Below are 18,387 nucleotides of genomic sequence, written 5' to 3' on the forward strand. Positions count from 1 at the left end.
ATACATATAAACAAATACTCATAAAACACCACCTTTTGGAACTAGTAAGATGTTGCACAACCCCAATACGAACATGATACATTTCTTATTATTCTTGTGTTTAGGACTGGACTTTAAGAAGGTGTTTGGCAAAACTTATTTAAGATAACTTATGACTTTTTGATTTATAACTTATTTGGTGAAATAAAGAGTTTTTAATAATTAAAATGACTTATGACTTTTTGACTTATAACTTATTTGGTGAAATAAAGAGTTTTTAATAATTAATAGTATCTTACTTATCACTTTTTGACTTATTAGAGGTTACCAACAGCTATACGTTGTTTTTTACCCAAACACTTTTTTTAACTTATTCCGGTATCAAACCGGTAATAAGTCAAAAATTCATTTTTTAAGCTTTGCCAAACATGGTCTGAATGCGTTTATGGTTATCCCAATGAATAATTTTTGATAGCCAAATTTCAAAGGAAATGAGTACATAATTCTATAGATATCCAAACAATTTTGACCATCAAAACACTTGTATTCACACCCATTTTCCCAAGTGCAAATCAACTCTAAGGTGAGCAACTCGTTTCAAACAAGTTTTATCTCAGCCCATTTTTTTAATAAAAATCAAAAGGGAAAAACAAAATTCAGGCGGAAACTAAAGAAACGGTCTCTGTTGTGTTGATGGAGACGAAGCTGGTAGACCGATCTCTGATCTTGAAGTTGAGGGATATTTCAATACCTTTGCCATAGTTATAGGCGTTTATGTTCAGGTACAACTGCATCGTATTATTCGATCGAATTTAACTTCAAGCAATTTTGCTATCGATGATCATCTACCATTGTACTTACATGCCAATTAGTTCGTCTTTTTCACTGGATTTAGGGTTTCACGATCTGTCGTTAAAACCGGATACCATCTATTCCTCAATTCGAGTACGCTCAGCAAAGGTGGTTTTCCCCAAAACAAGCGTCCAATTGAAATACAAAGCGAGCAAATCTTTGTGTCGAACGTTTTTTTTTTGTTTTCCTTTTGTTTCTCCCCTATTCGCGAGGGCAGGTTAAAGTAAAGTAGAAATGAGGTCGAACTTGTTTAACTGAAATTCATGATTCGGTTGCAAATTTATTTGATCGTATTCAAAATTAGAGGTAGTTTTTGATCATCCAGAACATTTCTTCTTCTGATTCATCAGAAACTCTTGGTTTCTTACGAGTTAGGCCACTAATGTCGGCCTTTTGTTAGCACAGTAACTTCATTTCATAGTCATGGTGCATGCTTTTTTCTGATTGAATCTGATTTGTTAATTGTTTTGTGGGTTGCTGATTTGGTGTTTTTATGCAAATTGGCATGCTATAGGACTTCGATTTGATTGCTAGACATTGAAGAGAAGTAGTAAACATTGAGAACAATTAGGAGATGTCTTTTGACGGAGATCACAAGCAATGGATTTGTGGAAAGAGTGGTACAGTGAATTTACAAAGAGTTGGTTCTATTGTTCAACATATTGGGGAGCCTTGTCTTCATCAGTCACCAATAAAGGTTGTTGTTACTGTAAGACTCTGAAAAGCCCTCTTCTAACTGTTTTCTTCTTGAAATTTTCAATGCTTCTTTCATGATAATTGAACTTTAAACAAGGATGCAGGGTTTAACAAAAGGAAGGCCTATGTGGTTTTGTTACATTGTTTCAGTTTAATATGTGAATTGTGCTTATCTAATGGTTGTAGTAAATGAAAAGTGGCTTTTTGTAAGGGGCTAAATGCAAGAAGTAGCAATGTAGTTCCATTTATTTGTTTATTATAGGATCGTAGTTCTATTTGTTTTTATTACAACATTGAACATTGTGCTTACAGTTTTTTCTTATTAAAGCATTCTACATTGAAACATTAACCCAGTTAGGCAATTATGGCATTGTACTTTCAGTCTTTTCTTATTGGAACATTGTAGTTGAGAAATCTACATAATTATAGCAGTGAAAGTAGCTATAATTAGGTAAGTTTTTCAAAGGATGATAGTATAATAAACAAACAAATGAAAGTACATTGCTATTTCCTGCATTTAGTCCTTCTACAGAATCCATGTATGAACAAGGTATAAAAAATGTATCCAGCTGATCTAAGCTGTTGGTTGAATTTGGGTTTCTATAAGGAATCATTTAAGGCCATTTATAGCAAATTTAGAGAGGGGAGGCTTTTGGTGGGAAGTATCATATTTTCTTTCACATGTTTAATGTTTTTTCCATGACAGAATGATAAAATTTAGTAGAAAATAATATGTAAGGCATTTTTGTAGGGTTAAATGCAAGAAATGACAATTTCCTTTCATTAATTTGTTGATTCTAACACCCAACTAACATTTCTTCTTATTACAACATTTTACTTTGAAAAATCTACCAATTATAACAATGGCATCAAAATACAAAGCAATCTCATTTCTATTATTAGGTAGATTTTTAAAGTATATTGGTCTCATAAGAAAAAAAGATGGAAGTAAAATACAATAATTGGGTAGTTTTTCCAAAGTAGAATGCGTTAATAAGAATAAAAAGTTGAAAGTACAATGCTGTAAATATAATAGAAAGAAACAAAAGCAGCATGTGCTAGTGCTACATTTTTTATGTAAGTTAGGAATTAACATTCAACATTAATCAAATATGATATATATATTTTTAATTGTTGAAGTTGTATTGCCATTAATGACTCCTTGTGTAAATTATGCAGATAAACAAAATGCTTAAACCAGAGAAGTGGCAAACAACATTTGATAGTGATGGAAAGGTTTTTGGTTTTCAGAAAGCACTGAAATTGATTATTTTGGGGGTAAGCTTTTACTTTTTCTTCATCTTTCTTTTTTTACCTTTTAGCTCTGTTATGTGGGATAATCATTACCATAAGTACACAATATTCTATTTTCCAGTTTTTTAGGCATAGAATAGAACTTCCCTGATGTTTTTAATTTGTGTTTAGGGGGTAGATCCGTCAATAAGACCTGAAGTGTGGGAATTTCTTCTAGGCTGTTATTCTTTGAGCAGTACAGCAGATTACAGAAGAAGGCTAAGGGCTGCAAGGAGGTCTGTTCTCTGTACTATTTTGTTTGCGTATTCTATTTTAACTACTTATTTTACTGTTTATTTTATTCGTTCTTTTATTATATAAATTCTTCGACACAAATTACCAGATTTGAATGCCTTTTGTGACACATATCATGTTGCATGCATTGACCTAATTTTGGATACTTAGTTTCTAAATCACTCTAGATATTACTATGATCAGGAATATGTAACACCAGGAGAGATAAAGAAAAATGAATTACTTTAATATATAAATAAATTTATTTACAGCTGATAGTTATTCTAATACCAACCAAAATATTCTTAACTAATTATTTTCCCACATAAAACTTATCCTTATTATCAACTGCTGATCCTATTTAACCAAAAAATGATATATGGTGTTAATTGCAAGAACTAGCAACATACCTTCATGGATTCTTTAATTAATTATTAGAGTTAATATCATAAAAGACCTTATATATTGTGTTTCTTCCAGATTAAACCTAAACTTTATTTTTTTTCCCTGAAAAAAACCTTGCGTTTTTCCATTTTTTTTATTTGGCCCTTTTAGTAGTTTTTTCTTTTCTGAAAAAACTTGTCAAATGTGAGGGTTTTTTCGTAAAACAAACAAAAAGTTGAGGGTTTTTTCGGAAAAATGAAAAAAATTCAAAAGGCATTTTTTTACGAAAAAGAAAACCACAATATATAAGGTCTTTTTATGATATTACAGTGTTTTGCTTTGAAAGATATAATGTCAATTAAAAACAAAGCAATTTTCACAGCTATGGTTGGATATATTTTCCAAACTACAATGCCTTAATAGTTAACACACAAATAAATGAAAGTATAATTCTATTTCTTGCATTACCCCTTTCTTTTTATGGACTTATCTTTTTATATATACCAATATATGATTTAGTAACACTTTTTTATAAAAACTTTGGATGCAGGGAACGCTATAAAGACCTCATTAATCAATGCCAGTTAATGCATTCCAGTATAGGCACAGGTTCCCTAGCCTATGTTGTGGGGACAAAAGTCATGGACATGAGAACAAAAACAGAAGATGATGAAAGACGAAAATCTGAAGTAAAACAAGAACAATCTTCCACCATTGATTCTAATCTACTAGAATCTTCCTGCAATTGCTCTGATATTTGTGTAGAAACTTCTACTACTCCATATAATAGAAGTGAAGGGGATGATGAATCACAATACAGAACTTCAAATTATTACGATTTCCCCCCTTTACCTGTAACAAATTTATTTGAAAAAAGCGATGTAGTAGTAGATAATAAGAATGAAGTTAAGTCAAAGTCAAACGATGAAAGAGTTTCCACAAGGCGTAAGCTAAGATTTGAAGAAGATGATGATGGTGATGATGATGATGATGATGATGATGATCATGTGTATGATTTTCAAATTAATAACAATGTAGATTTAGTAATGGAAGAGAATTCTAAATGTAGTAACAAATCCAGAATTGAAGTCACGGGGTCTGAATCAAGATCTGGCAATGTGGAATATGAAATGGAAGAAAGAAAGACGGATGTGTCTGAAATTAGGGTTTTGAAAAACACAGTGGCATCACATGGAAGAACAAGGAGTCAAGATAGAGTGTCTGAGTGGCTTTGGACTCTACATCAAATTGGTAAGTTTTTGTTTATAGTATATGATAATCGAGTAATAGTCAATGTTAGTCAAATAGTCAACTACAATTGGTCAATGGTAGTGCTATATACAAGCTCAAACTTAGGAGCTTTTTCATTGTTTATTGTCTTTTATTCTTTTTAATCTATTAACTGGGAAGTAAAAATTGTTTTTTTTTTCTTTAATTAATGTAAAATATATGCATAAAGGTCTAACCTTATAAAACGTGCTTTTTAATTTTGTATAAATGTAAATAATAGAAAGTTAGAATCATGGTGACATTAAGAAATACTATAAATTAGAAAATTAGAAAATTTTCAATAGTTAAAAAATATATGAGTTTATAAATAATAATTATTATTATAATATTTTTCTAGTTGGTTTTATCTTTATTTCCTTTGTTGTAGCAAATAATTAAAAATTAAATATTATTATTGATTTATATAACAAAAATAAGTATATATAAATTAAAATCAGTGGGACCCATGAATAAATTGTGGACAGGTTTTTGTTATGGTGGACAATTGGAGATATACCCTTTGACTATGTTATTAATAAGTGTGGAAAAGTTGATGAATATATTCCTTACCTTGATTTTGTTATGTTTTTATTTATTTATTGTAGAAGGTAGTTATTGTTTCTGTTTGTGCCTTTTTGCAGTTGTTGATGTTGTGAGAACAGATTGTCATCTGGAATTTTATGAAGATACAAAAAATTTAGCACGTATGTCAGATATTCTTGCTGTTTATGCCTGGGTTGATCCTGCAACAGGATATTGTCAAGGTTGTGCTTTTTTGCCTCTCATAATCTTATTTTATTTTATTGTTATTATTTTTTTGAGTTAAATGCAAGAAATAACAATTTACTTTCATTGATCCTATATATAGATGTATAGCATCCCACTTTCATTTCTTCCTCTTACAATGCTCTAATAGAAAGAAATGAAAGTTGGATGCAAGGTATAATCCAAATTATGAAGTGAATGCAACTCTGATTGCAGGTATGAGTGATTTGTTATCGCCTTTTATTGTGCTCTTTGAGGATAATGCTGATGCTTTTTGGTGCTTCGAGATGCTTTTAAGAAGAATGGTACTTCTAAACTTGACATATATATATATATATATATATATATATATATATATATATATATTATTTATGGGCTAAATGCATGAAATAGTGATGATGTATTTCCATTTATTTGTTTATAATAGCATCTTACTTCTCCATTTCTTCATATTACAAAATTATACTTTAACTCTTTTCATATGTGTGGTTGCTTTGAAATATCTACCTAATTATAACATTGTACTTTCATTTCCTTTTTGTATTAGGACATTAAACTTTCACAAATCCACATAATTTTAAGGGAAAATCACAATTTTTCAAATCATTAAAGTTTCAAACATTTTTCCAAATTAACCATTTTGACCTGTCATATCAGTTTTGACCATTAATTTATAACACACTTTGACTTCTTATATCATGTCAAAATGGTTATTAAGTTGGAAAAACATCCCAAAACTATACATTGTTATACTTTTAATTTTTTCTTATAAACGGGTACTCTGAAAATTTTACCTTGTTATAGCATTCTACTATCATTTTTTCCTTATTAGGACATTGTAATTTGACAAATCTACCCAGTTATAATTGGGTAGATTTTGCAAAGTACAATGTTGTAATATGAAGAAACTAACAAATCAATGGAAGTAGAAGTACGTTGCTATTTCTTGCGTTTAATCCTTTAATTATACATCGTATTTGCTAATCCTGTAATTATAACTTTGTTTTCCTTCCTTGTGTCCAGCGTGAAAATTTTCAGATGGAAGGAACGACAGGTGTCATGAAACAATTGGAGGCACTTTCACATATTTTAGAACATGTAGACAGGGAAATGTTCACTCACCTTTCACAAATAGGAGCTGAAAGCCTCCATTTTGCCTTCCGGATGCTTCTAGTACTTTTCCGACGTGAGTTATCTTTCAGTGAGGCACTTTGCATGTGGGAGGTATGTATTCATTCGTCTTGCTTAATTTGTCTAGCTAGGATATTAATTAATTAAATTGGTATGTATAATATAATATTAATAACACATCCTACATGTAATAATTACCTTTGCATTAGCAGCAACTAAGAAATAGCATTGTATTTTCAACTTTTTTTTAACATACAGGACGTAATGGGAAAAGAAACAGCTCCTAAATGAAAATGATCATCTTAATTTCTAATTTGAAAATTACTAAATTGCCCTTTTGTTGTCACCAGATGATGTGGGCTGCTGATTTTGATGAATCCTTGGCTTTCAATCTGGAGAACAGTTGTCCTGAACTTCTAGTCCTACAAATCCCAAAGGAATCAACTACAGCCACAGCCACACAAGAGGAAATTATTGAGAATGAAAACAGTGGATCAAAAAATGGTGGATCAGAATCAAAATGTGGGAATTTAGAGCGCTCAAACTCCGAAAATAATGGAATAAAATCCACTTTAAATCATCCCTTTTGTGGATTGACAAAAAGCTTGTGGTCAAAAAATGATCGTTTTCAAATATGCACGATAATATCATCAACAAGGAATGGCGATGATGAATTGCCCATTTTCTGTGTAGCTGCAATTCTTATTCTCAATCGCCATAAAATCATGAGAGAAACACGTTCGATTGATGATTTGATAAAGGCAGGTGGATTATAAATTTATATTTTACACTAAACGCAAGAAATAGCAATTTACTTTCGTTTATTTGTGCTTTTTATAGCATCCTACTCATTATGTCTTTCTATTACTGCATTGTGCTTTAAAAAAAAAAAAAATTTCTTATCAGGCATTGCATTTTGAAAAATTTACCCAATTTTAGCATTAGATTTTCATTTTTTTTTCTTACTCATTATATTTTAGAGTAAATTACACGAATGGTCCCTATGGTTTAGGGTAATTTGCGCGTTTGGTCCCTAACTTATTTTTTTAACTCGGAAGTTTGTTTTTGTTACGCGCTTGGTCCCTGTCTTACCTAAAAGACTATTTTGCCCTTGATTTTTTAATTTATTTAAATAAACACACCCCCAACCCTACCTTACCTTACCTACCCCACCATTTTTCCCTATTTAAATAATAGTCTTTTTAGGTAAGACAGGGACTAAGCGCGTAACAAAAACAAACTTCCGAGTTAAAAAAACAAGTTAGGGACCGAGCGCACAAATTACCCCAAACCATAGGGACCATTTGTGTAATTTACTCTATATTTTAAAAATTCTACAGTTATAACAGTGAAAATTGTTTTTTATCTGAATGGCATTGCTATAATTGGGTACATTTTTCAACATACAATGTTGTACTAAGAGGAATCGAAAGTAGGGTGTTATAAAAAACATAATAATAGAAGTACGTTGCTATTTCTTGCATTTAACCCTTTAGTTTGTGTAATATAGCATTAAACTCTTATTTCTTTCCATTACAACGTTGTAATTTGATTTTTATTTACTTACTAGAGGCAGCATATTTAATAAAATAGTACCCAATTATTGCTCTTGACTTTCAATATTTTTTCCTTACTAAGACATTAGAGAAAATTGTTTTGTATTTGGTTGATGTTTCTATAATTGGGTAGTTTTTTCAAAGCACAAGGCTGTAATAGGAAAAAATGAAAGTAGGATGCTATAATTGATAAAAATACGTTGCTATTCTTGCATTTAAGCCTTTAGTTTGTTTATTATAATATTTTACACTTTTTTTCTTTCTATTACAACATTGTACTTTAATTTTTCTATTAAGGCACTGTTTATTGAAAAATCTACCGGATTATAGCATTGCACTTACATTTTTTTTCCTTATTATGGCATTATGCTTTGTAAGATCTACCGAATTATATCAGTGAACATTGCGCAAATTGCTTTGTATTTTGATGACATTGCTATAATTTGTTAGATCTTTTAAAGTACAATGATGTAATAGGAAGTAATGAGAGTATGATGCTATAATAGACATATCAGTAGAATTTTGTTACTATTTATTACATGTAACCCTATTGTTTATGTATTTACTATTTACACATGATATGTGTCCCTTATGTAATTTTGATTGCTACTTATGATGCAGATATTCAATGACAATATGCTGAAGATTAGGGTTAAGAGATGCATACGTACAGCCATTAAACTCCGAAAGAAATACTTCTACAAGGTTTAAACATTTAAATTATATTCATCTTTTTTTTTTCTTTCTAATTCACTTTGCACTTCTTATCATGTTAGATTTTTCGTACCTTTTTTGTTAAACTCATTAATTATCATTTAGTTTGAAAGCTTTTACTTTTTTATGTCAAGTAAAGTATAATGGGTGAATTTCTTTTGTTTTTTGTAATTTCTGATGTTCGTAAAGTAATAATGTACTTTTGCATTTTATCCATCTTTTAGTTGTACTTTATAAATAGTGTTTATAACTTGTAAATTATTAAATTTCTAATATATATATATATATATATATATATATATATATATATATATATATATAATAAAAGTAGAGATATTCGTCTTTCTGACACTATTTTTTCATGTAATCCAGCTAATCAAGAATAGAAGCCCAGCTGCTACCTATGATGACTAGTTTGTGATGCTTCAGATTTGTGATCAAAGATTTTACCTTTTTGTTTTATATTGGAAGAGTTCATAGCAATGTGCTTATGCCATTTCAACATTCATCAAGTATGTTCAAAAATCGCTCGATTTTTAGTAAAGGTACTTTTTGTTTTGTTATGCATGAGCCATTACATTCCATGATCATGTTTTGTTGGTATGTAGGGGTGGAATGAATTTTTTATATATTATATGTAAATACATTATTGTATACTTCTAAGTTCTAACATTAATATATATATATATATATATATATATATATATATATATACAATTTAATTATAGTTATTAAATTTTTTATTTACAAAAATAAAATATTAAACATGATAAAAGCTCATTAACTCCCAAATAAGATTATAAGAAAAGTTATATTTTCTGGCTATTTTTATAAAATGAAATTGTAACTTTATTAAATTAGGGAAAAAATTTACAAAGATCTGTGTTATTAAAAATTACATAAATAGGGTTGTGTTGCAAAAGTTTGTTCGATTGGATGGAATGGAACGGGCAGGTAATGGAATAAGCAACGTAAGAGAATGAGTCATTACATTCTTTGATCATGTTTTATTGGTTTTTGGAATAAAATGAGTTTTTATATAAACTTATGTAATAGAAGGTTTAGTTTTAACTCTATTCCGTATATTACTTAATTCTAATTAATGAAATTTTATTTATATAAAAAAATTGACATATAAATTGGATGGAATCGCATTCCTTGAAGGAAAGTTAATAAATTGGATGGAATCGCATTCCTTGAAGAGTGGTCCGTTCCATTCCATTGGACAAACAAAACAACTTTTTTCCATTCCAATGGAATGAACCATTCCATTCCCTTCCTGATTACATTTATGTAGAAAGGAGTTGCCCCTCCAACTTCCTACACTTGTGAAGTTAACCAACTATATTAACATTTATGTAGAAATAAATCTAAAATACCCCTCTCTGGACTTGCTAAATAAACTTCACAAATGATTTCATTTTAGTGGATGTTTGTTCACGTGATTCCATGAGATTTGGCCGGAATCAGAATTCAATTCCATGGCATTCCAGTCTTTGGTTGCAAAGGAGTATTTTCATTTTCTGAAACATCTTTTATACTGTTTTGTTTGGTTTTCAGGATTATGAATTGGAGCCCTAAATGATTGTCATAGGAAGAGGCTGTTCATGGGTACATCTTGCAAGGTCAGAAGAACACAATCTCTTTATTTGTGTATTGTGTTTACACATCTATTTTTTTTTTTTAAATATTTTGAGGCGATTATAGAAGGTTTCACGTTTAGCTTCCATACAACATGTAAACTTAGAATCAAAGAGCTCGTTGCAATTCTTGCTTTTCAAGAGGAATAGATTTTTTATTCTTTTTTCTGTATATTACAGCATCCTGCTTTCATTTCTTTCTATTATAGTGTTGTACTTTGAAAAATATACCCAATTATAGCAATGTTGTTCAAATACAAAGCAATTTTCATTGCTATATTGGGTAAGATTTTACAAAGTATGATGTTCTAAGAAAAAAGGTAGAAACTACATTGTTATAATAGCTAGTAGAGTTTTAAAATTACAATGCGTTAATAAGAAAATATTTAAAAGTATAATGTCATGATAGATATGGGTGTGCAAAAAACATTATTGAATAAAAAAATCAAATCATTTTGAACACCCAGGTCTGGTCTTTTGCTGTTCAGAAAACTGAATTTTTAGTGTCAATTTGGTTTTCTTTTATATAAAAACCAAATCGAACCTGAAAACCCGAAAACGACGTCGTTTTGTGTATAAGTTTATCTTATTAAGCATTTTATGTATTAAAACAATGACATGCGTTTACGGTTTCTATTTAAATATAAAATAATGAATTTGCATTTACATCGTCTTGTATCTTTTTTTTTTTTTTGTAAATTACCTTTTTTTTATTTTTATTTTATCAGCAAGGTTACAGAATGAACACAAAAAAAATATAAAAAACCGGGGAAAACCCGAAAAGACCGAAGATAATCGGTTTCTTCAAAGTCAAAAACCAATGTTTTGGTTCGGTTTCAGTTTTAGCCAAAAACTGAGACCAATGCTACAATACACAAACAAATGAAAGTACCTTGCTGATCTTACATTTAGTATCTTTATTAATAATAAAATGACAACATTGGCTTATAAATAAGATAACTATATCAATCTATTTGTTGAGCATTCTACAATTGAGTCGAATCTGACCCTCGGTTCCTGTAAGAACCTTAAGCCCACCCATCCGGCTCATGGAAAAGGCGAACCCAAGCTTGAAATCTTGGAGCCCTGCAGCATATTCATCGGATAGGTCATGTGTATCTTCACCATAGATTAGCTGTTGGTCAACTCCTAGAACTGATTTATTTTCCAACACTCGAGAGTAGTAGGAGTTGGTGAAACTGTGAGTCGGGTTACTTGGGTTTAAGTTTATGAGCGGGTTGGGTTGACCGAGTCTTACTTTCTGAGGGCATTCGGCCCGCAAGTAAGTTAGTGTAGATGGTTCCATACTTGGGTCGGGTTTCCCGGTGTTGTTGAAATTGTAGAGACGGTCGAGGATGTTACTGCATCTAACTCGGCCCATCATATGTGCTCCTGAAAGTACAAAAGAAAAAACACATAAGAACAGAACAAGTTGTACTGTGTTTGGTGTGTATGGAATTTAGACTATTTAGACCGAGGCCGATGTCAATAGGACAAAAATTGCAATTTTTATTCATACTCAAAAAGGTGGGAAATGGACTAGCTCTCGATCTCCCGTTTTTGTAAAAGACGTAAATGCCCTCCTCATTTCTCACCATCGAAAATATACATAGAAAGCATGTCAAGTCTTGTCTAGTCTTAATATGTGTAACAAACACAGCAGACCCGACAAGCTTTCTAGGGCTATTCTCGATGACGGGGATGGGGAGGGCATTTACGTCTTTTAGGATAACGAGAGATTGAGGGTGAGTCCATGTCCTACCTTGTTTAACCTTTTAAGTCTCGGTCTCAGTCTAATGTATATCAAAACGAAATGTTGTACAATGACAAAGATACTTGTATGGACGCTTACCTAGGAGAGTAACCATGTCTTGCAAATCCAAGCCTTTAGATTCAAAATATGCCAAAGACGATTCCCAAGACATGGAAGGCGAGGGGAAGTCTACCCATGCTGCATTCGATTCAAGTCCGTCCCTTCTTCCCAAGAAAACCGGATACGATGGCCCGCCCGACTGTTTTAAATTCATCAAGAAGTTGTTAACTTTTCATATGGGATGAACTTAATTTCGGATTTAAGTTGCCATGTCCATACGGCTTGAAAATGCAAGAAATAGCAACCTACTTTCATTAATATGTTTATTATAGCATCCTACTTTTATTTTTTCTTGCTAAATCATTGCACTTTTATTATAGCATTGTGATAAATTTCAACACAATTTAAATTTGTTTTTCATATTATAATGCCCCAAAAAGAAAAGAAAAACTGAAAGTAGAATGCTACAATTGAATAGACTTTTTGAAGTACCGGTGTTAATAAGAAAAACGTTAAAAGCACAATGATGTAATAAATAAATGAAAGTGTGTTGCTATTTTATTTTTTCCATTTATGCATTTGTTTTACTAGTACGAGCACTTACCAAATACACGGCATCTCTAGCTGCAATATTGAGAATGTCAGCACATGAAACTGCTCCTGGGCACCGTGCTTCCAAGACTTGCTTGATTTTATCGATAAGCACGAATGCTGCTAGTCCTCTGGCTTTTGGTGATGCTTTCTCTGTATTTGCCCCATCTAGTAGAATCGATGCATCGCAGCCCTATCATATTTTCTCCAATTAGCTTTTCATATTTCAAACTTTTTATAAATCAAATACTTAATGTGTGTGTGCGTGTGTGTGTGTTTTTTTTTTTTTTAAATCGTAATATTTTCAAAGACAAACATGATAGGTAAATATGATAAATCACTTATTAATTTTTTTTAAAATGACAAGATAAATGAAAGACATTGGTGCTCAACTCCCAAAGTATCTTTAAGTGAGAAAGCGTGTTGACTCATCCACAAAACAAGCCTTCTTTTGCTCCTTCAATCGGGTGACGTAAAAAACGTTATCTACTCCTTCAATGCCTCTCAAGTTTTCTTCAGTTGTTTTAATATTTATTGATATTTAATAAATCGCAAAGTATCTGTCGTTTTATCATTAAAAGGCTGATGATGGTTTACGTAATCTCAAAGACTCAAAGTTGTAAAAAATTGTTTCATAATTTATCAAACCATCAATCTATCTAACTTCAAGTTGGAACACAACAAGTATTTTCTGGAGAGGTCTTGTATCTATGTATCTACATACATACATACATACATACATACCCAATATACATCCTAACACATAAATATATACTTGCATATGTACAAGAACATACATATATCTATGAGGATGTATTTTTATATACGTACATGCATATAATTCATATATTCACATACATCATACAAACAAATAGACATACATGCATATATAAGTATATATATACACGTACATTCATGCATTGAATTGCAAAAAAATGCAAGGTTAGTAACTAATATGATGATGATGTGTTGAGAGAGACTAAGAGAACGTACATTGACCATGCAATCAGCATAGAGCAACTTGATGAGCTTTGGAGCAACAGTCTTATCATTAGCCCATATAAGCTGCACTTGGTGTCGAACAAATGGCTCCACGTTCGCACACGTATTGTGTACTTTATAAAAATGGCGAATTAATGGTGCTGACTCAGGCGGCATCCCTACTGCCGCCTGACTGCCGCCAACCATCATCTCTAATGCAATCAATGCAAGAATGGAAAGAATCACCAACCCTCGTTCTCTCTTCATCTTTGTATTAAGCTCAATTGAAAAGGTTGATGTGAATGCCTCATTGGAAACATGCTACCATGTATATATAATATATATTGGTCTCCTTACTTTCTAAGGAATAGTTAATATTTATATGTTAATCTTCTGTCATGTTTTTTAAAATTAGAAAAAGTATGTCTTAAGTCTATCATATTGTATTTCAAAAGACTTGGTATGGGTTATGGAAAAATGGATTGATTAAATAACAAGAAACGAGTGGATGACAAAAAAAAATGATGAAGGGCTTAAGACGTTTATAGTGGTAAATGGTAATGCATAGTTTAAATGGTTTCGGTAAAAGTTTTTGAAGTCCAGTAATTAAATTAGAAAGGAAGTGAAAGCGTGCTATAAAAACCGAAATAATAACATAAGAACTAAACATTCAACTAGGGACGTTCTTGATATGACACCACCACCCGAATCCCACACACCAATAAATGAGGTTGGGTTAGAAATTTCAACCTGTTTAATTAAACGAATTAATACAACACGACACAAACTTAAACGAGTAAGGTTAGGATCAAACTTTCATCACAAAAATGACTCATTTATCTATATTCAATTTTTTTAATTTTTTAGGTAAACTGGACATGACGAAAACAAAAACCAAATATAAAATAAAACTTTAGGTCGAGTCTTTTTGTAATGTGGAAGATTGAAAGCTACTAATCAGCAGTCCCAACCTGTACTTGTTTTTACTTTCTAATTTTCTATTTTTTTTTCATTAGCATCCCATACCCATAATTTTACTTGCCCACTACCTCCTCTAAACTAAATGTGAATTTCATCCCCACCTTGATACTCCTGTTTTTCATTTTTTTTTTCACTTTTCCGACTCCTACTCTTTCAACTTGTTTATTGTTTCGGTTTAAGATGACACAACATATTTACTAGGTCTAAACCCTCAACATGCCAACTCGACACACAAATAAACAGGTTAACATGATACGATAATTAAATTTGTCGGGTTAAAATCAACCAATCAATTTATCTCAACTTGTTTAAGTTTCACACAACACGACACGTTTGCTACCCTTACATTCAATCATATCATCATATTGAAGGATTTTTTTGGATAGACCTCATATAATTAACTTTCAAGTACATAAGATTATTAGTAGCGATTTTTAAATTTTACTAAGTTTAAATAAAACAAAAAAATGTTATTTATAGTTTTCCAATAATTGATATACAAGTATACAACTATTACGCTTAATATGTACTCTAGGGAGTCGACAATGCCAAGTTGGCAAATTTATAAACATAAATTTTTGCTAGTTGACTTTCTAAGTTTGACAAAAAATCATTTTCACACTACATTCTTCAAGAAAAAGTTAATATTACACGTTCTTGAAAGTAAAATAGATGAAAACGTATAAACTTCATCTAACATAGAGCATGACTTTCAAATCTTGAACATATATACTAGACCCTTGCAATGAAAGTCTTTGTTCAAGTCGTTATTGGAAGGCTTATTAATTACCCTTAAGTCCTTAACCGAAAGTATTTTAGGATACCATTCTCATATATACAACCTTTTTTTAGTTTAAGCTATGCGACTTCAATCATTTTTTCTCAAAGTCAACTCGTCAAGTACCACTTGTAAAATCGTAATGTTAAAAAAAAAAAACACATGAAATCGTAAAACACGCTTTACAAAAAATAGGTCATAAGTTCTAGGTCTGACAATCGTGTCGTGTTCGGGTTGACGGGTCAAAATATACCAACCCAAACACGACCCATTTAATTATACAAGTCATGGGTTGGCGGGTTTGGAACATAAACCCATATATGACCCGTCAACCCACTTATTTATACAGGTTCACAGGTTGGCGGGTTCGTGAGTCAGATTTGGGTTCGTGGGTTCGTGTGTCAGATTCCATAAATAAAATTGATAATTAAACATGAATAAATTCTTGATGCAAACATATCCGAATTTTAGAAACTTAAGTCTTAAACATCGAAATGAAAATTAAAAACATTCATGGAAACATGTTCAAACTAAAACATTAATACAAACATAGATAAATTTAATCGCAGGCGTTGACGTCGTTTGATAATGATTCAGTCGTTCATGTCGTCGTTCTTGTAAGATACTTTATTTAGGGCAAACACTAAACGCGTTGCAATGCAAATCAGCAGATTGTTACCCACGGGTCAAATGGTCAATGATATTGGGTATCCTATCCTAGTATAAAGTATAACTGTATAATGTATAATACTTAATACGTTTAAAAAATATATAATTTTTTTATTAAAATTCTAAACGGGTTGGCGGGTCAACCCGTATATTTTTTGAGAAACTCATATATGACCTGTTTAATAAACGGGTTGACGGGTTGAAAAACTCAACCCAAACCTGTTTATTGCGTGTCGTGTTGCGGATCGTGTCGAGAATTGTCAGACCTAATAAGTTCCTAGCATTAGAGTAACATCAACGAAACTCTTTTGAATAAAGCCAACATACATCATTATTCCAAAACCACGTAACATGATCATAATGCTAGTAAGTGCATTTAAACACATACAAATGCAAACTCAAGTCTCTACAACTTAAACGGGTCAAACAAATTTGGCTATATGATCGGGTTCGCAATAATATCAAAGTGCAATAATATCAATAATATTGTATGTATCGTATTATGTTAGGCCCACTATGGGTCCGTTATTGTATAGCCCACTAGCACTCTTGTATTTTATATATTTATTGTGAATCAATACAATACAAAATATCTTTCATGGAAAAATATTATATTTTATGATATAAGAACGGGAAAACCTTCTCTTCTAATAAAACAGTACATTAGATGACACGTGACACCACCTTAGTCCATCCGTCTTGGCTTTTCTCGTTCATTTGATCTAACTGAAATTCCAGAATTGCCCTTCATGTTATTAATCACTGAAAAATCGAAAATTTTGAAAAATCTTTTTATAAATCGGTAAATATTTAAATCAGGAAATCAGGATATTTGAAATTTAAATTTTCAATTATACCATATAATTCTGCAACAAATATGGCAGAAAATAAATGTTAAACTCTATCACTCCCAAAAAATCAGCAAATCAAAATTCAATCCCAATAAATCAGCAATCGAATATCAGTCGGATATATATACACCTTTACATGCGTGTTTACCTTCCTGTTTCACTACGCATAGATCAGATTTTATTCATCAGGTAAGGAGACTACATTGTTTACTCTGTGTTTTTAATATATCGATGGTATGCTCATGGATTTATCGCTCTTTTTTTGTGGTTGCAGTGTGTTTTTCCTATATCCAGGGTATATACTCATCGACTTTTTAGTTTTGGACTGCATAATCAACCAGGTCAGTTTACTGTTTTTTTTAATATGTTTGTGACATCCCCATTTTCATGGCCAGAAAAGACCGATTTTGTTTATGCTTTATAAAAATCAGAGTATCTCTTTTAATAAAAGTGTTGCGGAATTTGTTCCCAGTAAAACATGATAAATACGTATTCAAAGCATTTCCGAAGAAATGTATTTTTATTCATTTTCAAAACCTTGGGATGTCGTTGTCAATACAGAAACATAAGCATAAACAGAACTTACATTCATTTACACTAGTGATCTACATCTCTTTTAAATCCCTCAGTGTAAAGTAGCTTCATATCGACACCTTTGATACAAATAAGCTCGAGTGGGTCAGGTTGGGAAACCTGGTGAGTACATAGGGTTTTCAACCCACAATAATATAATTATTATGTTAAACATCAAACAATCAACCCAATTACCCATCCCCCATTATCTTCTTTACTCTTAAGGATCTACCCTAAGATTCAGTTATTCCTCGTTCATTCATTCCTAAGGAGTATCCTAAGGAATCGGCACTAAGTCTGCATAGTCACCAGGGTTTATCTCGTTTATTGACAACATCGTTTTTAAGAGTCCACTCGTAATACCTGTCAATGGGTTTTTAGAGTACATCGGGTGAACACATCGCTCACAACACCTACAGGTTGTGAGCCTGCTAGTGTTCCACTAGCCTGTCTAGAATAGTCCGTGGTTGTCATCCATACTCTGCTAGATGACGGGGCCATCGCTTGGGTCATCGTTTGGCTCATCGCTTAGGTCATCGCTTTGGCTCATCGCTTAGGTCATCGTTTCGGCTCAACGCTTAGGTCATCGCTTCGGCTCATCGCTTAGGTCATCGCTTTGCACCATATTTTATCACTC

At 31.6% G+C, this 18,387-nt stretch overlaps 2 protein-coding genes across 6 annotated transcripts; one reads left to right on the top strand and one right to left on the bottom strand.

Annotated features, from left to right (window-relative positions):
* The first annotated feature begins 528 nt into the window (after positions 1-528).
* Positions 529-10,685, top strand: LOC145167416 (rab GTPase-activating protein 22-like). 5 transcript variants are annotated; one of them, XM_079086621.1, is made up of 13 exons: positions 529-761; positions 1,346-1,540; positions 2,707-2,805; positions 2,953-3,056; positions 3,989-4,447; positions 4,520-4,689; positions 5,349-5,471; positions 5,689-5,777; positions 6,496-6,696; positions 6,954-7,364; positions 8,781-8,864; positions 9,246-9,418; positions 10,434-10,685. In XM_079086621.1, exons 2-12 carry the CDS (start codon positions 1,406-1,408, stop codon positions 9,285-9,287), a joined length of 1,917 nt encoding a protein of 638 aa, XP_078942747.1. In that variant the 5' UTR covers positions 529-761; positions 1,346-1,405; the 3' UTR covers positions 9,288-9,418; positions 10,434-10,685. The 5 variants fall into 5 exon arrangements, with proteins under 5 accessions (XP_078942747.1, XP_078942743.1, XP_078942745.1 ...); XM_079086618.1 differs by having other exon boundaries at positions 546-562; positions 640-761; positions 3,989-4,689; XM_079086617.1 differs by having other exon boundaries at positions 3,989-4,689.
* Positions 10,686-11,269: 584 nt separating this feature from the next.
* LOC145167418 (putative peroxidase 26) lies at positions 11,270-14,195 on the bottom strand. The gene is made up of 4 exons (XM_079086622.1): positions 13,911-14,195; positions 12,931-13,110; positions 12,366-12,525; positions 11,270-11,905 (listed from the first exon to the last, which is right to left on the bottom strand). Exons 1-4 carry the CDS (start codon positions 14,163-14,165, stop codon positions 11,484-11,486), a joined length of 1,017 nt encoding a protein of 338 aa, XP_078942748.1. The 5' UTR covers positions 14,166-14,195; the 3' UTR covers positions 11,270-11,483.
* Positions 14,196-18,387: the final 4,192 nt, after the last annotated feature.

The sequence above is a fragment of the Lactuca virosa genome, chromosome 3 (assembly GCF_052849685.1).
Source record: "Lactuca virosa cultivar CGN04683 chromosome 3, Lactuca_virosa_CGN04683_v6, whole genome shotgun sequence".
Lineage (NCBI taxonomy): Eukaryota > Viridiplantae > Streptophyta > Magnoliopsida > Asterales > Asteraceae > Lactuca > Lactuca virosa.